This window comes from Salvelinus namaycush, chromosome 20, assembly GCF_016432855.1.
Source record: "Salvelinus namaycush isolate Seneca chromosome 20, SaNama_1.0, whole genome shotgun sequence".
NCBI classification, from domain to species: domain Eukaryota; kingdom Metazoa; phylum Chordata; class Actinopteri; order Salmoniformes; family Salmonidae; genus Salvelinus; species Salvelinus namaycush.
The window spans coordinates 42,418,378-42,443,552 of NC_052326.1; the positions used below are offsets into that span (position 1 = coordinate 42,418,378).

The 25,175-nt window shown below is 41.3% G+C and overlaps 1 protein-coding gene across 1 annotated transcript; it reads right to left on the minus strand.

Annotated features, from left to right (window-relative positions):
* Positions 1–2,981: 2,981 nt before the first annotated feature.
* On the minus strand, positions 2,982–23,869 carry LOC120064835. Its single transcript, XM_039015431.1, has 4 exons — positions 23,680–23,869; positions 8,264–8,623; positions 7,672–7,776; positions 2,982–3,076 (listed from the first exon to the last, which is right to left on the minus strand). Exons 1-4 carry the CDS (start codon positions 23,867–23,869, stop codon positions 3,066–3,068), a joined length of 666 nt encoding a protein of 221 aa, XP_038871359.1. The 3' UTR covers positions 2,982–3,065.
* Between the last annotated feature and the right edge of the window lie 1,306 nt (positions 23,870–25,175).

The following is a 25,175-nucleotide window of genomic DNA, read 5'->3' on the forward strand; positions in this document are numbered from 1 at the left end:
TTCGTTTCTTACATTCTCCTTGTTATTTTTGTTTCGTGTTCTGTTATATTAAAATATTAACATGGACACTTACCACGCTGCGTGTTGGTCCGATCTTGACTACTCTTCATCAGACGAAGAGGAGGAGCGTTACAAGCCCAAATTAACAATTATATTGTCAGAGGGAAATATAAAGAAATACAAGTATGAGACTACAAATACTACAAATGATGAGAATAGCAGAAATATAAAAAATTATATCTTCAACCATAGTTACATTAGATTTTGTACACAAGATTAACTATACTATATATTATATATGTGTTTAACTAAATATAATACTATTGTTCTGATCACAATATCATTGTTTGTTTTTTTCTTATTTTTTCAAATATCTTTCAAAGCAAATAAAAGAGAAACATTTTAGGAGCGCTATTGTGCTAAATGTAATTCTAATATTACATTAATAAATATTACATTGAGTGTTTGTTCAAGTGTATATTTATGTGTGATATACATTATTTGTACTATGCTCAAACAGAAATCATGGATTAAATGACAGGATTACTTTTCAGTTATAGTTTTCACTGTCAAGTAATATTATGCTCCGGCAACAAGCATTCATATTTCTTGTAAAGTTATTAGTATTCTTAGAATATCTTCAGATTCTATGAAATGTTCAGCACGTCTCTCTTCAGGATAATGGACAGTCCAGTGGGCATCATCTATGTAGCCAAGTGATCATAGGGTCCAGGGGGCAGCAATAGAAGGAACAGGGAAGCCGCGGAGTAGTCGTTACTACGCTAGTACGCGGGCGACACGGCGTTTAAAGTTAGTAGCCCGGGGCTAGTAGAAGCGTCTGCTCCGACGTCCGAAGGAGGCCGGTTGAAAGCACAGCGGATGGAGTATTCGTCGGCAGACCTGTCGTGGTGGTGCGGCGGGGCGCCGTGTCGACTAAGGATGCAAGCCAGATGGCGAAAGAGGTATTGTAGTTGTAGTAATTTACAGACAGTTACCAGGCAATGTGTTCAACTAAATCCACACTAAGATTATCCCATCCCAATTAGTGATGTCTCGTTCTCTCTTTTGGAGAACCAGGGCTATGTCTGTAACCCCAATGTTATGTAACTAGTTACGTTGACACGATATACGTCCCAGCAGTTTAAAGATTATTTAACAGGTTTTCTGTTGTGTTTCAGGCTGTGGCTCCAAGGTTGTCTGGCCGTTGGTTGGAGTGCTGCTGGCCCTGGCTGTGGCTTTGATCTCCACACAGTACTACTTCAGCAGTGAGTCTCTTCTCTCCTTCCTTACCTGCCGATAAAGTAATATAGAATAACCAACAAGGAATGAGCTCCAGTGCTGTTTCTAATTAGTATAGTCAATTATCAAAGATGCTGGTCATACAGGGCCAAAGACATACTTGAGATGCGGATGCTTAACTTGGACTTTTGCATAAAATGTGCATTGTTGTCAAAGGAATATTTTTGTGAAAACTTGAGTTACAAGTATGGATAACAAATTAGGAACCCAGGCTCAGAGGCCTTAACAGACACAAACAACATTTCACATGTTTGACAAAGCAAAGGCAATAAAGTACATTTGGGCGTAAACAACAATATCCAAATGTACGCATTCTATATGGGATATCGATATACATGGAGGAGGCAGTAATGTATTCATGTTTATTACAGTTTTTGTATGTAGCACATAAAAAATAATATATATTATAGTTACTCTGCTGTTGTTCTGAATTCGTTTTTTGCATGTGCTACAGGACTACCCAAAAAGTGTCGACATCAGTTTGCCAAGTAAGTTCTCGTGTAAACTTCACAAATCTGTGATGACATCTTCCACTTCTCCTCTCCTCCTCTACCCTTTTCTCACAACACGATAAAATATATCTTCCTGCTGCTGTATCAATCTCGGGGACTTCATCTTTTTCTCAGAAGTAGATCTGAGCCTGTATTCATAAAGTGTCTCAGAATAGGATCAGTTTGGCCTTTTAGATCACAATGAATACGATTGCATGTGATTGATCACTTTCTCTATAATTGACACTGTCTTTGTCTCTGTATTCATCTCTGTGTATTTGACTTTCTTTGATTGTTTGTATCTGCCTCACAGGAAAGGACCATTGGAGTAATTCAGAGCGCCCACACTGCAGACGCAGAGACAGTGCTGTATTTACTGTATGTGTCCTTACAGGGATCTCCTTCCACTTTATGAATCTGAAGACTGTTTTATCATCATCTTACTTTTCTATTCTTTGTTCATTACAACGATGAACCAACCTGAAGTTCCAACTGTCTAAAAGAAAACATTTAGGATTCTGTTCACAATGTTAACGTCTCTGGCTATGGATTTGTAATTAAGGGGATGTATCATATATAAAACCTTTATATTGAAGCAGTATTACTCTGGTATGTGCTAGTATTGCACCAATGCTATACATTCTGCTGCGGTAGCCTAATGTTATGATTATTGGATTTGTGCAACATGTATTGATGATAAATAAAAGCTGTAAAAAACAAAAAAAATAGAATGACTTAATGTCCACATACTGTCATCTTATCACAGGGACCAGACGTGTGTGTGGTATTTCCTTGTTTAGCTGTTGAGTAGGAGACTTTTAATCTCACTGTGTGTGTTTAAACACAGAAACATAATCAAGCCTGCTCTCCACTATTTCACTTCACATTGCGGAGAGCAGGGACATTCTGTAACACTGTATATAAAAAGTATTTATTGATGTTAACCACAATATTAGTCTACATGATAAACACACAAAGATAACGCTTGTATAAAACAGCATGCACACCTGTAGCATTTGAATGGTGTGATAAAAACATCTGTCGTCGGTGGTTCTTCGGGTCTCGACGAGTGAACAAGACCATTTCCTGTGTGACAGAGAAAGAGAGAGAGAGAGAGAGAGAGAGAGAGAGGAGAGAGAGAGGAGAGAGAGAGAGAGAGAGAGAGAGAGAGAGAGAGAGGAGAGAGAGGAGAGAGAGAGAGAGAGAGAGAGAGCGCTGCGCACATTGAGATGCTTTTGCTCTCTCTATCTCGTTGTTCTTTAAACTTTGAGTCCCTCATCTTGACGCTGAAACAAAACAACCGCAGAGCGACCACAGACCACGCCACAGGCAGAGAGAGAGAGAGAGAAAAAGGAGAAAGAGAAAAAGGAGAGAGAGAGAGAGAGAGAGAAGGCATGTGTACATTGTCGTCAGACAATACAAAACCCTTAACTTTATTTCAACTCCTGTCATTGCATTGAATGTCTGTCACATTGTTTATTTTTGATGTTGTGTCCTAACAAAAGAAATGGGCAAAGTTGACTGCAGTGGTTGATGGTGGAATTGGGCATCAGAAAAGTGTACATAGAATTTTTGTTCATAGCTACACTTTATTTTACAGTGGTTATTACCTAATCACTTTGTAATAATTACAATTTGGTTTCTTTGGGATTAATTGAAAAAATCATCACTACGTATTTGATATAGTAGCTGACAAACTATGTTTCTTTGGCATTGCTATCATATTATTTCCTATTAAATAAATAGGAAACACTTTAATTTACACTCTTGGGTAACACTTTATTTTACAGTCCCCTAAACACGAGTAGAAACAGGACTGTCAAATAAAGAATTACTCAGTTCACTTAAATCAAGCATTCTATGTACTCTATTTACCAACATGTTCTGGTTTAGAGCACACGTTCACAACAGTCCTAAGCCATTGCATCTATCTGGAATGCTAAGTGGTTTTAATCATGGTACTCCATTCTGTTTATTTATTTATTTATTTATTTTGTTTATCTGTCGCTCCCAGCCGCGAACTCAGCCTCTGTGTGTAGTTAACCGACCCTCTCTGCCCATTCATCGCCATTTTACCTGTTGTTGTTTTAGCTGATTAGCTGTTGTTGTCTCACCCGTTGTTGTCTTAGCTAGCTCTCCAAATCAACACCTGTGATTACTTTATGCCTCGCTGTATGTCTCTCTCATATGTCAATATGCCTTGTATACTGTTGTTTAGGTTAGTTATCATTGTTTTAGTTTACAATGGAGCCCCTAGTTCCACTCATTATACCTCTGATACCTCTTTTGTCCCACCTCCCACTCATACGGTGACCTCACCCATTATAACCAGCTTATCCAGAGATACAACCTCTCTTATCATCACTCAGTGCCTGGGCTTACCTCCGCTGTACCCGCACCCCACCATATCCCTGTCTGTACATTATGCCCTGAATCTATTCTACCACGCCCAGAAATCTGCTCCTTTTATCCTTTGTCCCCAACGCTCTAGGCGACCAGTTTTGATAGCCTTTAGCCGTACCCTCATCCTACTCCGCCTCTGTTCCTCGGGTGATGTGGAGGTAAACCCAGGCCCTGCATGTCCCCAGGCACCCTCATTTGTTGACTTCTGTGATAGAAAAAGCCTTGGTTTCATGCATGTCAACATCAGAAGCCTCCTCCCTAAGTTTGTTTTACTCACTGCTTTAGCACACTCCGTCAACCCTGATGTCCTTGCCGTGTCTGAATCCTGGCTTAGGAAGGCCACCAACAATTCTGAGATTTCCATACCCAGCTACAACATTTTCCATCAAGATAGAACTGCCAAAGGGGGAGGAGTTGCAATCTACTGCAGAGATAGCCTGCAAAGTTCTGTCATACTTTCCAGGTCTATACCCAAACAGTTTGAACTTCTAATTTTAAAAATGTACCTCTCCAGGAATAAGTCTCTCACTGTTGCCGCCTGTTATCGACCCCCCTCCGCTCCCAGCTGTGCCCTGGACACCATTTGTGAATTGATCGCCCCCCATCTAGCTTCAGAGTTTGTTCTGTTAGGTGACCTAAACTGGGATATGCTTAACACCCCGGCAGTCCTACAATCTAAGCTAGATGCCCTCAATCTCACACAAATCATCAAGGAACCCACCAGGTACAACCCTAAATCCATAAACATGGGCACCCTCATAGACATTATCCTGACCAACTTGCCCTCCAAATACACCTCCGCTCTTTTCAATCAGGATCTCAGCGATCACTGCCTCATTGCCTGTATCCACTATGGGTCCGCGGTCCAACGACCACCCCTCATCACTGTCAAAAGCTCCCTAAAACACTTCTGCGAGCAGGCCTTTCTAATCGACCTGGCCCGGGTATCCTGGAAGGATATCGACCTCATCCCGTCAGTCGAGGATGCCTGGTCATTCTTTAAAAGTAATTTCCTCACCATCTTAGATAAACATGCCCCGTTCAAAAAATGCAGAACTAAGAACAGATATAGACCTTGGTTCACTCCAGACCTGACTGCCCTTGACCAGCACAAAAACATCCTGTGGCGGACTGCAATAGCATCGAATAGTCCCCACGATATGCAACTGTTCAGGGAAGTCAGGAACCAATACACTCAGGAAAGCAAAGGCTAGCTTTTTCAAGCAGAAATTCGCATTCTGTAGCTCTAACTCCCAAAAGTTTTGGGACACTGTAAAGTCCATGGAGAACAAGAGCACCTCCTCCCAGCTGCCCACTGCACTGAGGCTAGGTAACACGGTCACCACTGATAAATCCATGATAATCGAACATTTCAATAAGCATTTCTCAACGGCTGGCCATGCCTTCCTCCTGGCTACTCCAACCCCGGCCAACAGCTCCGCCTCCCCCGCAGCTACTCGCCCAAGCCTCCCCAGCTTCTCCTTCACCGAAATCCAGACAGCAGATCCAAAACCTGGACCCGTACAAATCAGCTGGGCTAGACAATCTGGACCCTCTCTTTCTAAAACTATCCGCCGCCATTGTTGCAACCCCTATTACCAGCCTGTTCAACCTCTCTTTCGTACCGTCCGAGATCCCTAAAGATTGGAAAGCTGCCGCGGTCATCCCCCTCTTCAAAGGGGGTGACACCCTAGACCCAAACTGTTACAGACCTATATCCATCCTGCCGTGCCTATCTAAAGTCTTCGAAAGCCAATAATAAACAGATCACTGACCATTTCAAATCCCACCGTACCTTCTACGCTGTGCAATCCGGCTTCCGAGCCGGTCACGGGTGCACCTCAGCCACGCTCAAGGTACTAAACGATATCATAACCGCCATCGATAAAAGACAGTACTGTGCAGCCGTCTTCATCGACCTGGCAAAGGCTTTCGACTCTGTCAATCACCGTATTCTTATCGGCAGACTCAATAGCCTTGGTTTTTCTAATGACTGCCTCGCCTGGTTCACCAACTACTTTGCAGGCAGAGTTCAGTGTGTCAAATCGGGCATGTTGTCCGGACCTCTGGCAGTCTCTATGGGGGTACCACAGGGTTCAATTCTCGGGCCGACTCTTTTCTCTGTATATATCAATGATGTCGCTCTTGCTGCGGGCGATTCCCTGATCCACCTCTATGCAGATGACACCATTCTGTATACTTCTGGCCCTTCCTTGGACACTGTGCTAACTAACCTCCAAACAAGCTTTAACGCCATACAACACTCCTTCCGTGGCCTCCAACTGCTCTTAAACGCTAGTAAAACCAAATGCATGCTTTTCAACCGTTCGCAGCCCACACCCGCCCGCCCGACTAGCATCACCACCCTGGACGGTTCCGACCTAGAATATGTGGACAACTATAAATACCTAGGTGTCTGGCTAGACTTTAAACTCTCCTTCTAGACTCAAATTAAACATCTCCAATCCAAAATCAAATCTAGAATCGGCTTTCTATTTCGCAACAAAGCCTCCTTCACTCACGCCGCAAAACTTACCCTAGTAAAACTGACTATCTTACCGATCCTCGACTTCGGCAATGTCATCTACAAAATAGCTTCCAACACTCTACTCAGCAAACTGGATGCAGTCTATCACAGTGCCATCCGTTTTGTTACCAAATCACCTTATACCACCCACCATTGCGACCTGTATGCTCTAGTCGGCTGGCCCTCGCTACATATTCGTCGCCAGACCCACTGGCTCCAGGTCATCTATAAGTCTTATCTCAGTTCACTGGTCACGATAACAACACCCACCCGTAGCACACGTTCCAGCAGGTATATCTCACTGATCATCCCCAAAGCCAACACCTCATTTGGCCGCCTTTCCTTCCAGTTCTCTGCTGCCAGTGACTGGAACAAATTGCAAAAATCGATGAAGTTGGAGACTTTTATTTCCCTCACCAACTTTAAACATCAACTATCTGAGCAGCTAACCGATCGCTGCAGCTGTACATAGTCCATCTGTAAGTAGCCCACCCAATCTACCTACCTCATCCCCATACTGTTTTTATTTCATTTACTTTTCTGCTCTTTTGCACACCAGTATCTCTACTTGCACATCATCATCTGCTCATTTATCACTCTAGTGTTAATCTGCTAAATTGTAATTATTCGCTCCTATGGCCTATTTATTGCCTACCTCCTCATGCCTTTTGCACACACTGTATATAGACTTTCTTTTTTCTGCTGTGTCATTAACTTGTTTATTGTGTTATTGGCTTGTTTATTGTTTACTCCATGTGTAACTCTGTGTTGTTGTCTGTGTCACACTGCTTTGCTTTATCTTGGCCAGGTCGCAGTTGCAAATGAGAACTTGTTCTCAACTAGCCTACCTGGTTAAATAAAGGTGAAATAAAAAATTTAAAAAATAAAAAACATTCAACTTGTTACAATAAACAACTTATTGGACAGACTTGTTAAACTTATGAATCTTACCTTTTGGGGTTTGATAGTTGCCTTTGGTGCAGCGGCCGTTTGGGGTGCTGTTTGGGATGCCTTGGGGCTGGGGCTTTGTGATGGGGAGTAATGTTGGCCGAGTTTCTGGTGGGTCACAAAAATACACAATGTGATGGATATAAGAAACACTGTGAGAGACACAAAATGCACAAAAGATAATGGAGAGGGATTAGGACAGATGAAGAAACTTAGACGTTAACTCAACTGGCACAGAGGAATAGTACCTTCTAATTGGTTTTTCTTTTTGATAATAAGGCTGAATTGCCCACTGACGTCCTGACTTCACTAGAAATTAAATGAATTCCAACCCAACTCTGTGAAGAGATACAAAGCGAAATCTGAATTAAACTGTTTCGGGAGAATATTGAAAATCAAGAAATTGGTCTGTTCTCGGGCAATTAAAATATTAATAATGTAGTATAGTGTAAGAGAGTGCATTCCATTGTTGTGTAACTAGTTTTAGGTCAGAAATGTAGGAATTCTGGATTCATTCAGGAATCTTCTCATCTCTAATCAGCCATAAGAAGAATGGGAAGCGTCAGTGCCATGCAGGGGAATGGGTTCCTCTCACCTCCAGGTCTGAGTAGAACTCCTGGCCTCCACAGCTTGTTCTCTTTCTGGTTCTGGAGCATACAGGTGTAAAGCCCTGCGTCCTCTGACCTTATGTTAATGAGGCGCAGTGTGAAAGTCATCTTGCTTCCCGTATCACGCTTACTGGCCTGGAACCGGTGTTCGTCCACACTGGCTTCGTGGCTGGTCCGGCCAGCATTGTTGAGGCTGAGAAGGAACTGGATGTCGAGGTTGTTGTGGAGAGTGCGGAACCAGAAGACCTTCTGACAGGCGTGGTTGGAACACTCACAGGTGAGGACCTCTGTGTCGTTGATCCCGGGGTAGCGGACGAAGTCGGACTCTGAAACTGTCTGGTGGGACACTGGGATAGGAGAAGTGAATGGAGGTTTAGTTTGGCTAAACAAACTGCCACCACATCAAAGGAGACATACAGTATATGAACAATACTGTTGGAATGAGGTCCTGTTGCCATTTGTGTGAGAACTTGTTCTCAACTAGCCTACCTGGTTAAATAAAGATGAAATCAAATTAAAATAAAAGTGTATGCTGGACAGAGATCAAAATAATAAGACATGATGGATGTCCGTGACACGTACGCTGTCCTACAATATTTTCACCTGACAAAGATCCGTAAAAGATTGAAACATTATCTGCTTGTAATGTAATTAAATAAATATGCTTTCACCAGTGTTGTGTTTATTTAAATCAGATAAATGATACCTGAAATACATAAAGTAAGTTAGAAAAGAAACCAGAAGGTTTGAAACTGCTCCATGTAAAATAAAGCAAATAACCTGAACAGGCACAAACCAACACTATCATCAAACCAGTCGTTTTGCAAGAGTGGAAATGTTAAATGACAGCACCTTGGAACCATGAAGAAACACAAATAAAAGGTTAGTGGAGAGACTTATCTATAAAGGCGACATTATGAAGCAAACATTGTGCGAGACACTGCTGAACTGTTTCACTTGGCTTCTTTATATGTAACGCGTCACAGAAATATGTATTAAAAACCTCTACTTCATCACCCTCCCGGATCCGGGATCCTCCTCATCAAAAAAGCTGACTAGCATAGCTTAGCCTAACGGGACAGGGTAATCATATAATATAATTTTCATGAAATCACAAGTCCAATACAGCAAATGAAAGATAAACATCTTGTGAATCCAGCCATCATTTCCGATTTTTTAAATGTTTTACAGCGAAAACACAATATGTATTTCTATTAGCTAACCACAATAGCCAAACACACAACCGCATATTTTCACCATGTTTCCACCGCATAGGTAGCTTTCACAAAACCGACAAAATAGAGATAAAATTAGTCACTAACCAAGAAACAACTTCATCAGATGACAGTCTTATAACATGTTATACAATACATTTATGTTTTGTTCGAAAATGTGCATATTTGAGGTATAAATCATAGTTTTACATTGCAGCCACCATCAAAAATAGCACCAAAGCAGCCAGAATAATTACAGAGAGCAACGTGAAATAAATAAATACTCATCATAAAACATTTATGAAAAATACATGGTGTACAGCAAATGAAAGATAAACATATTGTGAATCCAGCCAATATTTCCGATTTTTTAAGTGTTTTACAGCGAAAACACAATATAGAATTATATTAGCTTACCACAATAGCCAAACACACAAAGGCATTTATTCACCGCAAAGGTAGCTTTCGCAAAAACCAGCAAAAGATATAAAATTAATCACTAACCTTTGGACAACTTGATCAGATGACAGTCTTATAACATCATGTTATACAATACATTTATGTTTTGTTCGAAAATTTGCATATTTATAGCTACAAATCCTGGTTATACATTGTGAATAAGTAGCAACGATTCACCAGAATCTCCGGAGATATTTTGGACACTCACCTAATCTGACCAAAGAACTCATCATAAACTTTACATAAAAATACTTGTATGGCAAATGAAAGATACACTGGTTCTTAATGCAACCGTTGTGTTAGATTTTTAAAAATAACTTTACCATAACATACAGCTTGCGTTATTGTGAGACAGCACTCACCAACATGGCGGAGAATAGGAGTCAACATTTTACACCGAAATACGAAATAACATCATAAATGTTTTCTTACTTTTGCTGAGCTTCCATCAGAATGTTGTACAAGGAGTCCTTGGTCCAGAATAAATCATTGTTTGGTTTTAGAATGTCCGTTTCTTCTGTCGAATTCGCACCACAATGCTAGCCAAGGTTGCTAACATTCCCATCCTCTCTTGGCGCAAAGAACGGAAAACTCCATAAGTCCCAATAAACGTTGAATAAACTGATAGAACTCGGTTGAAAAAACCTACTTTATGATGTTATTATCATATGTATCAAATAAAATCAGAGCCGGAGATATTCGCCGTGTATACCGAACGCTTTTCAGAAGACAATGTCGAGGTCCCCAGCGCGCCGTCGAAGACAAAGAAAATACTGGACATGTCACTCCAAAAGCTCTTGTTCGCCCTCAGATCAAGCTAGACACCCCATTCCACCGTCCACTGCCTGTTGACATCTAGTGGAAGGCGTATGAAGTGCATCCATATCGATAAATAAAAGCCAGTTGAATAGGCAGGCCCTGAAACAGAGCCTTGTTTTCAGATTTTTCACTTCCTGTATGGAAGTTTGCTGCCAAATGAGTTCTGTTTTACTCACAGATATAATTCAAACAGTTTTAGAAACTTGAGAGTGTTTTCTATCCAATAGTAATAATAATATGCATATTGTACGATCTAGAATAGAGTACGAGGCAGTTTAATTTGGGCACGATTTTTTCCAAAGTGAAAACAGCGCCCCCCTATTGACAAGATTAAGGCCGTGGCAATCCTCAACATTCCCCCATCGGGTGTACCCAACTATAAGCTTCGTCAACAGATTCAAACTTTAAAACAAAAACCTTCAACGAGCTACAGCACCCCTAAAGATCTCTTTTGGTCACTTTGAGACGTAAATGCAATAAGGTGTTGTTGAGGTCCAGGTAGTTGTCACCGTGGCCTGGTACGAAAAATTATATAGGACCGTTGTCAAAAATGGCAGAGAGTGGGGCTATCTCCACATAACAGGACCTATCTATTGAAAATTGGGTTAAGGGGGCCGTGAAAAGATCGAGTTCTGTCTTCATAGCTTCAGAGGACATGCGGTGTAAAAGAGCCATGTTGCTTGTTCTTTTAGAAAATACTTCCGAGTATTCTTTTTGCCGTTTTTGGTCCAGACCTCCTCGCCTTACCTCGTCTTTGACTTACTGAGTTTCTTTTAACGGTTAACCTCTGCTTTTTAGGTGCCGGCCTGCACCTTATACCCGGAGGTCTCTTTTTTGGTCTTCGAGACAACAGCATAAGCACCGAGCCTTCTTGATGCTCGGCATCTGGTGACGCCCTTCGGGTCATAGCATTGGCTACAACCTCACTTACAATATTTTTTGCCGCTGATTTTAAATGTGGTTTGGGTATGCTGAGGCCTCTCTTCATAAATGGTAAAACCATCCTAAAGAGGTTACGAAAAAGACCTCCTATCCCCGAACCATACATGGTAGGGGATCCATGATAGCCGGGTAATCCATTACCCACTTGATCAACCTAATATGAGACATATCGGTTTGGGTCGAGATGGTGGTTGTGCACCATAACCATTTTAATTTATTTGTATTATGTTTATTAAAAAAAATATATATATATAATACTAATAATATATTAGATATGTAGAGAGGTTTTGGTGGGTCTAAAGTGGAGTTTTACAATCGTTTTACGATAAGTAAATTCTATGTTTTCGTTCTGATCCGTTTTAAGCTCAACCAGAATGTTTTCAATATATTTCTTGCTTACAGGTACATAGTGTGGCTTGTCATAGTTAACAGTGACTACATCACCATCCTTCCCCTCTATATGAACTGTTCTCAGGAGGGGCACATAACTGCCTCCTACCCTTTGATAGGATATGATGTCGGTATACACAAATATGTTGTAAAACCCTGCATGTATATCCGCAGGGAATGGGAATAATTTATCTTTCACATACGTCCATTTATTGGGACCCATCCCCAACATGTAGGCTAAATTACCACTGGTCTTTATACCCCAATCAGCAGCCCCTGAGATTTGTACACGTTTATGAATAGGGTTGTAGATCAAGAGTATTTCCATATTGTTCAGGGTTAGGAATTCGTTCAACTCTGAGATGATCCTGTCGACGGTTCTATAGAACCCTTTTTTAAGCTTTATAAGTTTCGGGGGTTCCGATATCATTTTGCAATAAAAATCCCGGTCCTTATCCTCGATATTATACCAACTATGGAGGTATGTAATCTCGCTGAGACCTACTTCCCACGCCTCTGATAACTCTATAGGCTTTGGAAAATTGGTTGTATAATTTGAACTTTGGTTATTCATATATATATGTGCAGACGCACTACTGGGGAGACTCGGGTAGAAGCCGTGGTGTTCCATGATGCACTCCTGTGTACACGCGAATGATGTTGTATTTATCATGCATGAGGGTTTAAGTTAACCCAGCTGTTGAACTTTTGGGGCCAGTTTTTCCAACGGACCAACACCCATTTTCTACCCTTTTCTCTCTTTTGATCCAGAATCTCCTCCATGTGAAAGACTTTGTCTTTACCCAGCTGTACCTTCTGGAGTTCCTTCTCATAAAAGGAACCCTCTATAAGCTCCCCATCATAATCTTTTAACTTGTAGACAGGGGGGTATACGTGGTAGACATCCGGTAACTGTGAACAACTCATCGCTGTAACCTTGCTCATATTTTTTGTTGAAAACACCCCTCAACTTGGATATACGTACCAAGTCCCCCACTATGAATTTAAAATCAAGTTTTTTCTTACGGCGAAGGGGGAACAAACCATACAGATTTTTAAAGACTTGGAAAGAGTTTTCAGAAGAGACCTCGGAGGGCTTCATCCGTATACTCTTATGGTAGCTGTAGTTGTAACCCTTTACTAAATCTTGAACTATATCGATATATCTATGCGTGTTGTGAGCTGTAAAATATTTCCACATCCTCTCCTTCAAAGTTCTGTTAAAGCGTTCAACAACTGAAGCTTTCAAATCCGAACCTGTAGCAAAATGTACTATATTATGCTTCTTCATGAGTTTCTGAAAAGTATTATTAAAAAATTATTTTCCGCCATCAGTCTGCACTTTCTTGGGTGCGCCTCCTTCCTTCAAGATAGAGTCAAAGGCCCGGGTCACCTCGGCCCCACTCTTATTTTTTAAGACCCTTACAAATGCTATTTTAGAGAAAATATCTATAACCGCTATCATGTAGCGATTTCCATCATTTTTATCTGCAAGGGCCTGCATGTCACATAGATCCGCCTGAAACTGGGACATGGGATGAGTAGAAAAAACTCTATTTTGTGGAAATTGTTTATGCACAGGTTTATGCAGAGTATAAGCGTCCTGCTCTGCCAACCATTCATTCACTTGAGCAGCGCCTAACCGGCTACCTGTTTCTTCGGCTATAGCTCTCTGTAACTGCTCCTTACCCCCTTAAGACCCTTGGTTAGAGGGTGTTACGTTCCCCAGTTTCTGTGTTGTAGTTTGTGTATTTGAGTGTGTGTTTCAGGAGATGGCTTCCTGAAATTCTCCCCAAGCAGCTGATTGGTCGGCCCCAATTGATGATTGGAGAGCTGACCCCGCCCCCTCATCAAGATACAGCTGTCTCTAATTACCATTGCCACCTGAAGCTATAAAAGCCAGTGTTCTGTTGTTCAGAAGGGAGAGATCATAGGCAGGCTGAGATCATTGCTGGAGAATTTGATTGTGATATAGTGTTGGTTGTTTATCAGAAAGCGTTGGTATGTACTGTGTTAGTTGTTGCTGGGAGCAGTTGGTATGTTCTGTGTGAGATTGTTGCTCAGCTAGAGCTTATTTGATGTCCTTTGTTTGTTTGAGTATTGTTTGATATTCTGTTTCATTTGTTCCCGAAGGGGAAGGCACCTAGGGAGTGCTTAGGCAAGAGGCCCGCGGGCATACATACCCGTAGTATATTCACTGTCTAGGCACACTAGGTAAGACCTGGGCGGACCACCCCCTGTATTTTGGTTAGTGCACCAGGTGGTGCTAAGTTAGGTAAGTAGTGGGTAGACAGGTTAGATAGGAGAGGGGGAGCTTTGATATTTACTTTCTTTGCTTTGGTTCCGTCCAGCCCCTTTTCCCCATATTACCGTGTAAGGACATAAATCCTAGTAAGCGGTCAATTCTGCCTTTTGGTCGTCCTTTCTCACACCTACAGTGCATACCTCTTTTGCTTCACGGGGAGTTGAGTTGCAGCAGGGTGTTGCGTTCCCTCTTCTCAGAGGCGTACGTAACAGATGGGGTATAATAAATGTTTTTCAACATCTACTCCACAGTCCTTCTTGCCTCTGATGTACAATAATGTTAATGAGCCTCTCAAATAATGACATTTCATTTTCATTTTGAATTTTTATTTTTGCAAACATCAAGTATTACGTTAAGAAAGTGCAGACTGACGGTGGAAAAAAATAAATAAAAAATATTCCCTACACATCAATCATGACAACTTCAAAGGAATAGATGCAATATATGCATAAATTAACACACACTCTAAAGCGTGGGAACAGGATGCCCATATATGGGCACTCCCTAGAACACGAGAACTTCCCGCCAGGATGTCCTGACAGGATGCCCATATATAGGCATACACACGACCCATGACATAGGGTCATAAATCACACGTTTGACGTGTGCCGTCTACTGTATTCTCTCTAACATTACTTCAACACAGTCTGCGTTTTGAGAGATTTCATTGGTTAAATTTCAGATATAAAAATAACATACCAAAAACATGTATCTATGATCATATGCTATCCATTCAATTTGGCTACTTAGGCCTCCAAATATTTAGCAATATGACAAGAATTGCTTCAGATCAGTCTATGTTGAGACCGACGGGAACAAGGGTCTTTAAAATAAAGATCCAGCCAGCCTCTTGTTTTAAAAAATTGTCGAGGTCACCCCCTCTCCTAGGGAGGATGACATGTTCGATGCCGATATAATGCAGGGATTCGTACTTTTCATTTGCGCTTTGTTTTACCCACAGTTTTTACCACAATGTCACACCCTGACCTTAGAGATCCTTATTTATTCTCTATGTTTGGTTAGGTCAGGGTGTGACTCTGGTGGGAGATTCTATGTTTTCTATTTCTTTGTTGTTTTTGCCATGTGTGGATCCCAATCAGAGGCAGCTGTCTATTGTTGTCTCTGATTGGGGATCATATATAAGTTGTGATTTTCCGTTTGGGTTTTGTGGGGAGTTATTTTCTGTTTAGCTGTTTTGTTGCCTGACAGAACTGTGCGCTTTCGTTTTTTCTACTTTGTTATTTTGTTGCGGTGTTCAGTTTATTAAAAATCATGAATGCCTACCACGCTGCACCTTGGTCTCCTTCTTCAACCCACGAGAGTCATTACACACAAAGACAAGTTATAAAATAACTGCCGTAGTGGAACACGTAATAACACCTTTGATTGGGATCTGTTTCCCTGTTTAAGGGATGTTTGAAAGATCTACATTTATAAGTGCCATTGCATTGAGCACAGCCATTACACTTAGTTTCCATCCAGTAGGGGCGTAAATAGACGTTGTGCAGGGATATTTTGGGGCAGTAAATCAGAGTTTACCAATTAATCTCTGAGATTTCTGCCCCGCGAGAATATGATCAAGGGAGGGTCCGAAAACACATTACCGATACTGTCATCGGATCTTAGAATGTGCCAATGTTTGTGAACGATTCCCTTAATTTGTTCAGAGCACACACAAGAACGCTTCTTTTTGCGAGACTGACCTTGAAAAAGATCATGTCTCGGTTTGTTTTGAATTTTCTCAATGGCAGTATTAATCTGACCATTTTTTGTACCCCCTCTCCTTGAATTTTTTGCATCTCAGCCATATTTCTGTCAATCTTTTGATTCAACAGAATTGGCTGTAGGGCAAACTGTTTTTCAAGGAAAGCGGGTGACAACTATCAGCCCTCAACAAACTGTTACGATCAGTAGGTTTCCTGTAAAGATCAGTAAAAAACATCTGTATGTGACCAATACAATTTAATTTGAACTAGGACACTGAAATTTACAACTTGCCAACTGGTTGTAGTTATACACATGCCGCATTTGGCTCTTCAAAACTCAATCTCTCAAACGACACGTCCAAATTGTTCTCAGAATAGGTTGATTATGCAGGAAAAATTACTTTTCACAATTTTTATTCTCACAAGGCAGAAAGAGAACTGAAAATGCATTAATGTGGTCTTGAAATCAGCTTGAATAACCAGTTGGTTTTTATCCATCACAACAAGTTTATAGTCTGCCCAAACACGTCCATAATTATTTAAGATTTCACCTAACACTATTCATCTAATCCATTCACCACCAGATTGCCAGACCTCCTTTGCAAACAAAATAGTAGAACAATCACTTTCAAGCTTTTGCTCCAGCCCTGCTCTATTAGCTGAAACAGGTGTATTGGAGCAGGGCTGGAGCAAAAGCCTGCATACCCAGTTGCTCTCCAGGAGGAGGGATGTTTGATCCCTGTTCTACTGGACATTACTGAGTAATGAAAGTGGAACAGAGAATAACAGTAAAATCATTCATCATTGGTAAGAAAATGTATACAGAGGACTTTTGAGAGATTCAATACTACAGTGCATTCAGAAAGTATTCATACCCCTTGACTTATTACACATTTTGTTGTTACAGCCTGAATTCAAAATTGATTAAATACATTTTTTCTCTCATCATCGACACACAATAGCCCATTATGAGTAAAAACATGTTTGCAAATTTCTTGAAAATTGAATAGAGAAATGTCTAATTTACATAAGTATTCACACCCCTGAGTCAATATTTTGTCTAAGCACTTTTGGGTATGTCTACCAGCTTTGCACATCTGGATTTGGGGATTTTCTCCCATTCTTCCTTGCAGATTTTGTCAAGCTCTGTTAAGTTAGATGGAGAGCGGCAGTGAACAGCAACCATCAAGTCTTTCCACAGATTTTAAATGGAATTCAAGTCTGGGCTTTGGCTGGGCCACTCAAGGACTTTCACATTCTTGTTCTGAAGCCATTCCAGCATTGCTTTGGTTGTATGCTTAGGGTCATTGTCCTGTTGGAACATAAATCTCTGTCCCAGTCCAAGGTTGTTTGCACTCTGAAGCAGGTTCTCATCAAGGATTTTCCTGTATTTGGCTCCATTCATTGTTCCCTCTATCCTTACCAGTCTCCCAGTCCTTGCCGCTGAAAAGATAGCATGATGCTGCCACCACCATGCTTCACGGTAGGGATGGTGTTAGACAGGTGATGCGCTGTGCCTGGTTTTCTCCAGACATAGCACTTTGCATTCAGGACAGATTATTTAATTTGTCTCATCAGACCACAGAATCTTTTGCCTTATGATCTCAGTCATTGTCTACAGACGTGCACAGTCTACAGACGTGCTGTAGAGACTGTTGTCCTTCTGGCAGGTTCTCCCATCTCAGCCAAGGAACTCTGTAGTTCTGTCAGAGTGGTCATTGGGTTCTTGGTCACCTCCCTGACCAAGTTCCTTCTTGCCCGGTTGCACAGTTTGTTCGGATAGCCAGCTTTAGTCAATCTGGGTAGTTCCATATTTTTTCATTTTCCCAATGATGGAGACAACTGTGCTCTTGGAAACTTTCAACACTCTAGAAATAGTTTTCTACCCTTCCCCAGATATATGCCTCATCACATTTCCACTGTATCTCTGAGATCCAAAGACAGTTCCTTGGACTTCATGGTATAGTTTCTGCTGTGACATACACTGTCAACTGTGGGCTCTATATATAGACAGGTGTGTTTCTTTCTAAATCATGTCTAAACAATTGAATTGACTACAGGTGGACTCCAATCAAGTTGTAGTAATGTCTTCTTGTTCGTCTTAGTTATCACGGCATTCGCACATTTTGTTTGTGCATGCTGCCACCTACTGTGCGGTAGTATGTGGTCAATCACGTTACACTTTGTGATACGAAAATAAAAAAGGAAGGGGGAAAATGTCAACATTTGGTTAACACTTTACTTGACACCCAGCGTCATAACACGTTATGACACAGTCATAACCATGTCATAACAGCTGACTTAACTTGTCATAACCTGTTATAATATGGTCATAACACTGTCATGACATATATTTAGACCTGTTGTGACATATATCGCGTTGTTTTATGGCTGGTTATGACACCTACACAAGAGTGTAAAAACCCACAAAACCTATCACACAAAGCAAAACATTCCATCACACCATAGCCTACATGTCAACAGTATGTTTATGATATAGCTAACGTTTTTTTAAATTGATCATGTTAAATTATCATTGTAATTGCGCATACAATGATGTCAGTCATGCACTGATCTAACCCAATGCTCTGTTGCTGATGACTGGGATGAATGCAGGATCAGATTTCAGTACCAGGACAAGACACCCTCTTTTTGACTGGTGACTGATATAAGGGCATGTACGTGATAGGCCTTTCTGGCTTATATGATTATGATGGTCATAATGCTTCTTGACAGTGTCATAAAGTAAATTTTCTACAAGTTATTTTAAATATGAGAAGAAAAAAACATGACTGTTAAGAATTAATTACAACAAAAACAAAGGATTTAAGAGAAACTTTCAAACGTAAGTAAACTTCTTTGTAGGGAAAAAACTAATTTGAAAAAATGTGGGTTTTGACACATGTAGGTGTAATAACCAGCCACAAAATAACACAATATATGTCACATCAAGTGTAAATATATGGGTCATGACATTGTTATGACTATATTATGACAGGCTATGACAAATGATGTTTGTGTTACCAGAAATTGTACTACCAACTAACCCTACACCTACAGTGAGCTCAAAAATTATTGGGACAGTGACAATTTTTTGTTGTTGTTTTGGCTCTGTATTCCAGGATTTGAAATGATACAATGACTGTGAGGTTAAAGTGCAAACTGTCAGCTTTAATTTGAGGGTATTTTCATCCATATCGGGTGAGCCGTTTAGAAATGACAGGGCTTTTTGTACATAGTCCCCCCCCATTTTAGTGGACCAAAGTATTGGGACAAATTAACTTATATGTGTACTAAAGTAGTGAAAAATGTTAAGTATTTGGCCCAATATTCCTAGCACGCAATGACTACTTATGCTTGTGACTGTACACATTTTTTGGATGCAGTTGCGCCTGTGATGGAACATTTTTATGTTTGTGCTTTTCTAATAACCAATTTCTGTGTTCATGCAAGTGACGAATGAATGTGCCTGGGAGGAATCCTCACTATCAGTATCTGCAATTTGGCAGTACGCCCAGAACCTTGTTTTGAAAGGCATATCTCAGTTTCAACGTCTCAGCAGTCTCAGAAGAATCCTCGTGAGATGTTGGTCGGTCACATGCATGAATAAAACGTTAATGATGAATTAATGATGAATAATGAATAAGCTAAATCATGCAAATATATGTCTGTGTAAGTAGTGTATCAGAGAACTAACGGGACTGCCCCAATGGAGCTCACTTCAGACCGGTACTTTATGCATCTCAGTTTGACTGTGACCTCTCCAGCTTGCTGTTAATAAACAATGACTCATTTAAGATTGACTTCGAGTGTCCCTGTATAGAATTTCCACGACACGCCCGATAGAAATTAATAGTAAATAATGTATCGTGTCAGTTTGGATTCACTTTTATTGTAAGTAAGAATAGAATATGTTTATAAAAACTTCTACATTAGTATGGATGCTACCATGATTACGGATAATCCTGAATGAATCATGAAAAATGATGAGTGAGAAAGTTAGAGGCATAAATAACTTATTCACCATTCAATTCTACTGTAACAAAATAATCTGAACCTCAACCAAAACAAATAGCAAATACAATACAAACAAATGTGTCGTCACAAACTTGATGTAGTCTGTGCGCTAGGAATATGGGACCAAATACTTAACAAGTTTGCAGACGACACTACAGTGGTAGGCTTGATTACCAACAACGACGAGACTGCCTACAGGGAGGAGGTGAGGGCCCTCGGAGTGTGGTGTCAGGAAAATAACCTCACACTCAACGTCAACAAAACAAAGGAGATGATCGTGGACTTCAGGAAACAGCAGAGGGAGCACCCCCCTATCCACATCGACGGAACAGTAGTGGAGAGGGTAGTAAGTTTTAAGTTCCTCGGCGTACACACCACGGACAAACTGAAATGGTCCACCCACACAGACAGTGTGGTGAAGAAGGCACAGCAGCGCCTCTTCAACCTCAGGAGGCTGAAGAAATTCAGCTTGTCACCAAAAGCACTCACAAACTTTTACAGATGCACAATCGAGAGCATCCCGTTGGGCTGTATCACCGCCTGGTACGGCAACTGCTCCGCCCACAACCGTAAGGCTCTCCAGAGGGTAGTGAGGTCTGCACAACACATCACCGGGGGCAAACTACCTGCCCTCCAGGACACCTACACCACCCGATATCACAGGAAGGCCATAAAGATCATCAAGGACAACAACCACCCGAGCCACTGCCTGTTCACCCCGCTATCATCCAGAAGGCGAGGTCAGTACAGGTGCATCAAAGCAGGGACCGAGAGACTGAAAAACAGCTTCTATCTCAAGGCCATCAGACTGTTAAACAGCCATCACTAACATTGAGTGGCTGCTGCCAACATACTGACTCAACTCCAGCCACTTTAATAATGGAAAAATTGTATCACTAGCCACTTTAAACAATGCCACTTATTATAATGTTTACATACCCTTCATTACTCATCTCATATATATATACTGTACTCTATACCATCTACTGCATTTTGCCTATGCCGTTCTGTACCATCAATCATGCATATATTTTTATGTACATATTCTTCATCCCCTTACACTTGTGTATAAGGTAGTTGTTGTGAAATTGTTAGGTTAGATTACTCGTTGGTTATTACTGCATTGTCGGAACTAGAAGCACAAGCATTTCGCTACACTCGCATTAACATCTGCTAACCATGTGTATGTGACAAATTACATTTGATTTGATAACTTTTACTACTTTGATACACATAAGTGCTTTTGTTCCAATTCTTTTGTCCCCTAAAATGCAGGGGACTATGTACAAAAAGTGTTGTAATTTCTAAACGGGTCAGCCGATATGGATGAAAACACCCTCAAATTAAAGCTAACAGTCTGGATTTGAACCTAACATTGTATAATTTCAAATCCAAAGTGCTAGAGTACAGAGAAAAAACAACCAAAAATATGTCACTGTCCCAATACTTTTGGAGCTCACTGTATATACAACTATGAAATATGTTTTTAAGTACTTCTCTGCAGCTGCCACCACAACATATATTTCTGTGATTTACGTTCCATTTCTGCAGTACAGTTGATAACCATGACAATGAATGCTAAGAAGCCAAACTTACGAATTTGGGCTTCAGTATCACTCTGTTTTGGCCTGGTGTTACGTTCCCCAGTTTCTGTGTGCTGGTTTGTATTTGAGCGTGTGTGTTTCAGGAGAAATTCCTGTAAACTCCCCAACCAGCTGATTGGTCGACTCAATGGCTAATGGATGATTGGAGAGCTGACCCCGCCCCCTCGTCAAGAAGCAGCTGACTCTAATTACTATTGCCACCTGAAGATATAAAAGCCAGTGTTCTGTTCTGTTCAGGAGAGAGAGAGAGAGAGAGAGAGAGAGAGAGAGAGAGAGAGAGAGAGAGAGAGAGAGAGAGAGAGAGAGAGAGAGAGAGAGAGAGAGAGAGAGAGAGAGAGAGAGAGAGAGAGAGAGAGAGAGAGAGAGAGAGAGAGAGAGAGAGAGAGAGAGAGAGAGAGAGAGAGAGAGAGAGAGAGAGAGAGAGAGAGAGAGAGAGAGAGAGAGAGAGAGAGAGAGAGAGAGAGAGAGAGAGAGAGAGAGAGAGAGAGAGAGAGAGAGAGAGAGAGAGAGAGAGAGAGAGAGAGAGAGAGAGAGAGAGAGAGAGAGAGAGAGAGAGAGAGAGAGAGAGAGAGAGAGAGAGAGAGAGAGAGAGAGAGAGAATTGAAGGCTGAGGAATGCAGAGAGTTTGATTGTGAGAGAGATATTTGCTGAGAGAGGAGGCTGATGGCTTTGGGGTAATTTACTGTGTTAGGTGTTGCTGGGAGCAGTTGGTATATTCTGTGAGTTTGTTGCTCAGTCAGACAGAGCCTCATTGATGTCCTGTGTTTCTGAGTGTTTGTGAAATTGTTAATAATTATTCTGTTTCATTTGTTCCCAGGGGGGAAGGGGAAGGCGCCTAGGGAGTGCTTAGGCAAGAGGCCCGCGGGCATACATATACCCGTAGTATATTCACTGTCTAGGCACACTAGGTAAGACCTGGGCGGACCACCCCCTGTATTTTGGTTAGGGCACCAGGTGGTGTTAAGATAGGTAAGTAGTGGGTAGGCAGGTTAGATAGGAGAGGGGGAGCTTTGATATTTACTTTCTTTGCTTTGGTTCCGTCCAGCCCCTTTTCCCCATATTACCCCATAAGGAAATAAATCCTAATAAGCGGTCAAATCTGCCTTTTTGTCATCCTTCCTCACACCTACAGTTCATACCTATTTCACTTCACAGGGAGTTGAGTTGCAGCAGGGTGTTGCGTTCCCTCTTCACAGAGGCGTGCGTAACACCTGGGCCTACTACTCACCCTTGACCCATCATCCTATACTCTCTTCACTGACTCAGCATAAGAACTCTTCTGTTCTACTCTGGCAACCTCAACCTGTCTCTCTCGCACCGGGCACTTCTGATCCCCAGAAACATGGGCTCCCCACAATTGACAGTTTTTTCCACCGATACTACACATTCCTTTGTTACATGCCCTACTGTAGACTTCTCACATCTAGGAATCTCCCTCCTACACACTGCAACATAACCATAATCTTGGCACCTGAAACACCTTAATAGGTTCGGCACAAAAGCTCTCACTGGATAACTGACATATCTTAACATGACTTTATCAGGTAAAGACTATGCTTCAAAACTCAAAAGGACAGACTGTCTTCTCAGTTTCAAAACGCTCGCCACCGGGTCTGCGTCGCACCAAACAGCTGGCGTCACAGACACAGGGAATTTTCCATTTCAGTTGCTCCACATCAACCACCCCTGTAATCACTCCTTTCAAAGGCGCTCTGCTCAAGAGAGCAAAGCAAGTCACAGGTCTTGACCCGAGTCACGTGACGTGACGCGCCCACTCCCTCTGGATGGAAGAAACCCAGAAAATCATCACAAGTCCACTCCGAGCTACCTTCACCGATTTAACAGTACCAAACTTTTTTTCTACCCAGCCTTAGACTACATATGGGTCAGCCAAAAGGCAGAGATCCACTTTCTCCAAAAATGTCACTCCCACTGGGCCGGAATCACCATTGAGGTGAGGCTCGGACTTGGAGGTCTTCACCACACCTTCCACCAGAGGCAATTCATCCTCACTCTCTTCAGGTTCAATTTCTGAGCGATCAGAGACAGCAGAACACGGTTTGTACTTGGCGTCTTTCTTCCACAACACACATCTTCCCACTGCAACCGTCTCTTCTCCTTCCTCCTCTCTGTCCATAACCACGTCTATCCGTTCACCACGCTCTTGCCGTGCCTTCATCCGCTGTATTGCTTGCAGAGCACGCACTGATGTGTTTTGCCAAAACCCAACTTCTGTTCCTTAGCCCAATTTATAAGTCTGGCTATCTCTGACCTCTCCATGCTTCTATTCTATCGTTATAACTTTCCCCCCCCCCGGGGCTGCATGTCTCAGAGGACTCTCTCCAACCAACCGAAAGCCAAGCTCTCTCCCCTTGTAGTGACATCTCAATGATGATCAAAAGAAATTGGATGCACCTGAGCTCAATTTGGACTGTCATAGCAAAGAGGTGTGAATACTTACGTAAATGAGATATTTCATAAAAATCGAAAATGTCTAAACATGGTTTCAATTCGTCATTATGGGGTGTTGGGTGTAGCTGGGTGAGAAAATAAAAACATTTTATACATTTTAAATTCAGGCCGTAAGACAACAAAATGTAGAATGTCAAAGGGGTATGAACACTTTCTGAAGGCTATACACATGCTGGGTATAGGGAGGTCATATGCCATTCAGACTCAGATCTGAGGTTCATTCATTATGTCTTGCAACATAAACCGTTTAAGAACCAAACAAAATGAAATGGGACCTATCTGAATTTGTCCAAAAGAAACTCTGTTTTCTTTGCAAAATGTTTACCATTTGGAGTAAACTGTTTCTGTTGCAAACATGTTTTGCAACAGAATCTGTGTAATGAATATACCCCAGCTGAAACACCTGTTCAGAATTCTAACCTACAAAGTGTCTTATGCACTGCCCAATGCAGCCGTTTTTATCTCATCAAACCATTTCTGGGTAACAATTATGTACCTTACTGTGATTGTTTTCAATTAGAAGTGGTCTGGGTGGGGTGGGGAAAACTGAAAACTAGCTGTTATTGGCAGAGAGGTTTTGAACTCTTTCTTATTGGTCAATCAACTAATTTATTGCCTGGTGATGTCAAAACTCCATCCCACCAAAACAGGCTGAAATTTTAGGCGGTCTTTTCAAACAGCTCTTACACTAAAAGGGAATTATCATTTACACAATTTCACAGTATTATTCCAACTTGATAGTGTGGAAATATATATAAGGTTGCAAAGCTACCGGTAATTTGGAATCTTCAGTAATTTTGGAAATTAACTTAAATGTTTTATTTATACTTGAATAACTTAAGTGTATTATTATTTTTTATATCTGTGAGCATATTGTCCATGAGTTTCTAGTAGATTGACCATATGGTTCAAAAGAAAATAGCCTAATTAATAAATATTAAAAAAGCATCTAATCAACATGGCATTATTTT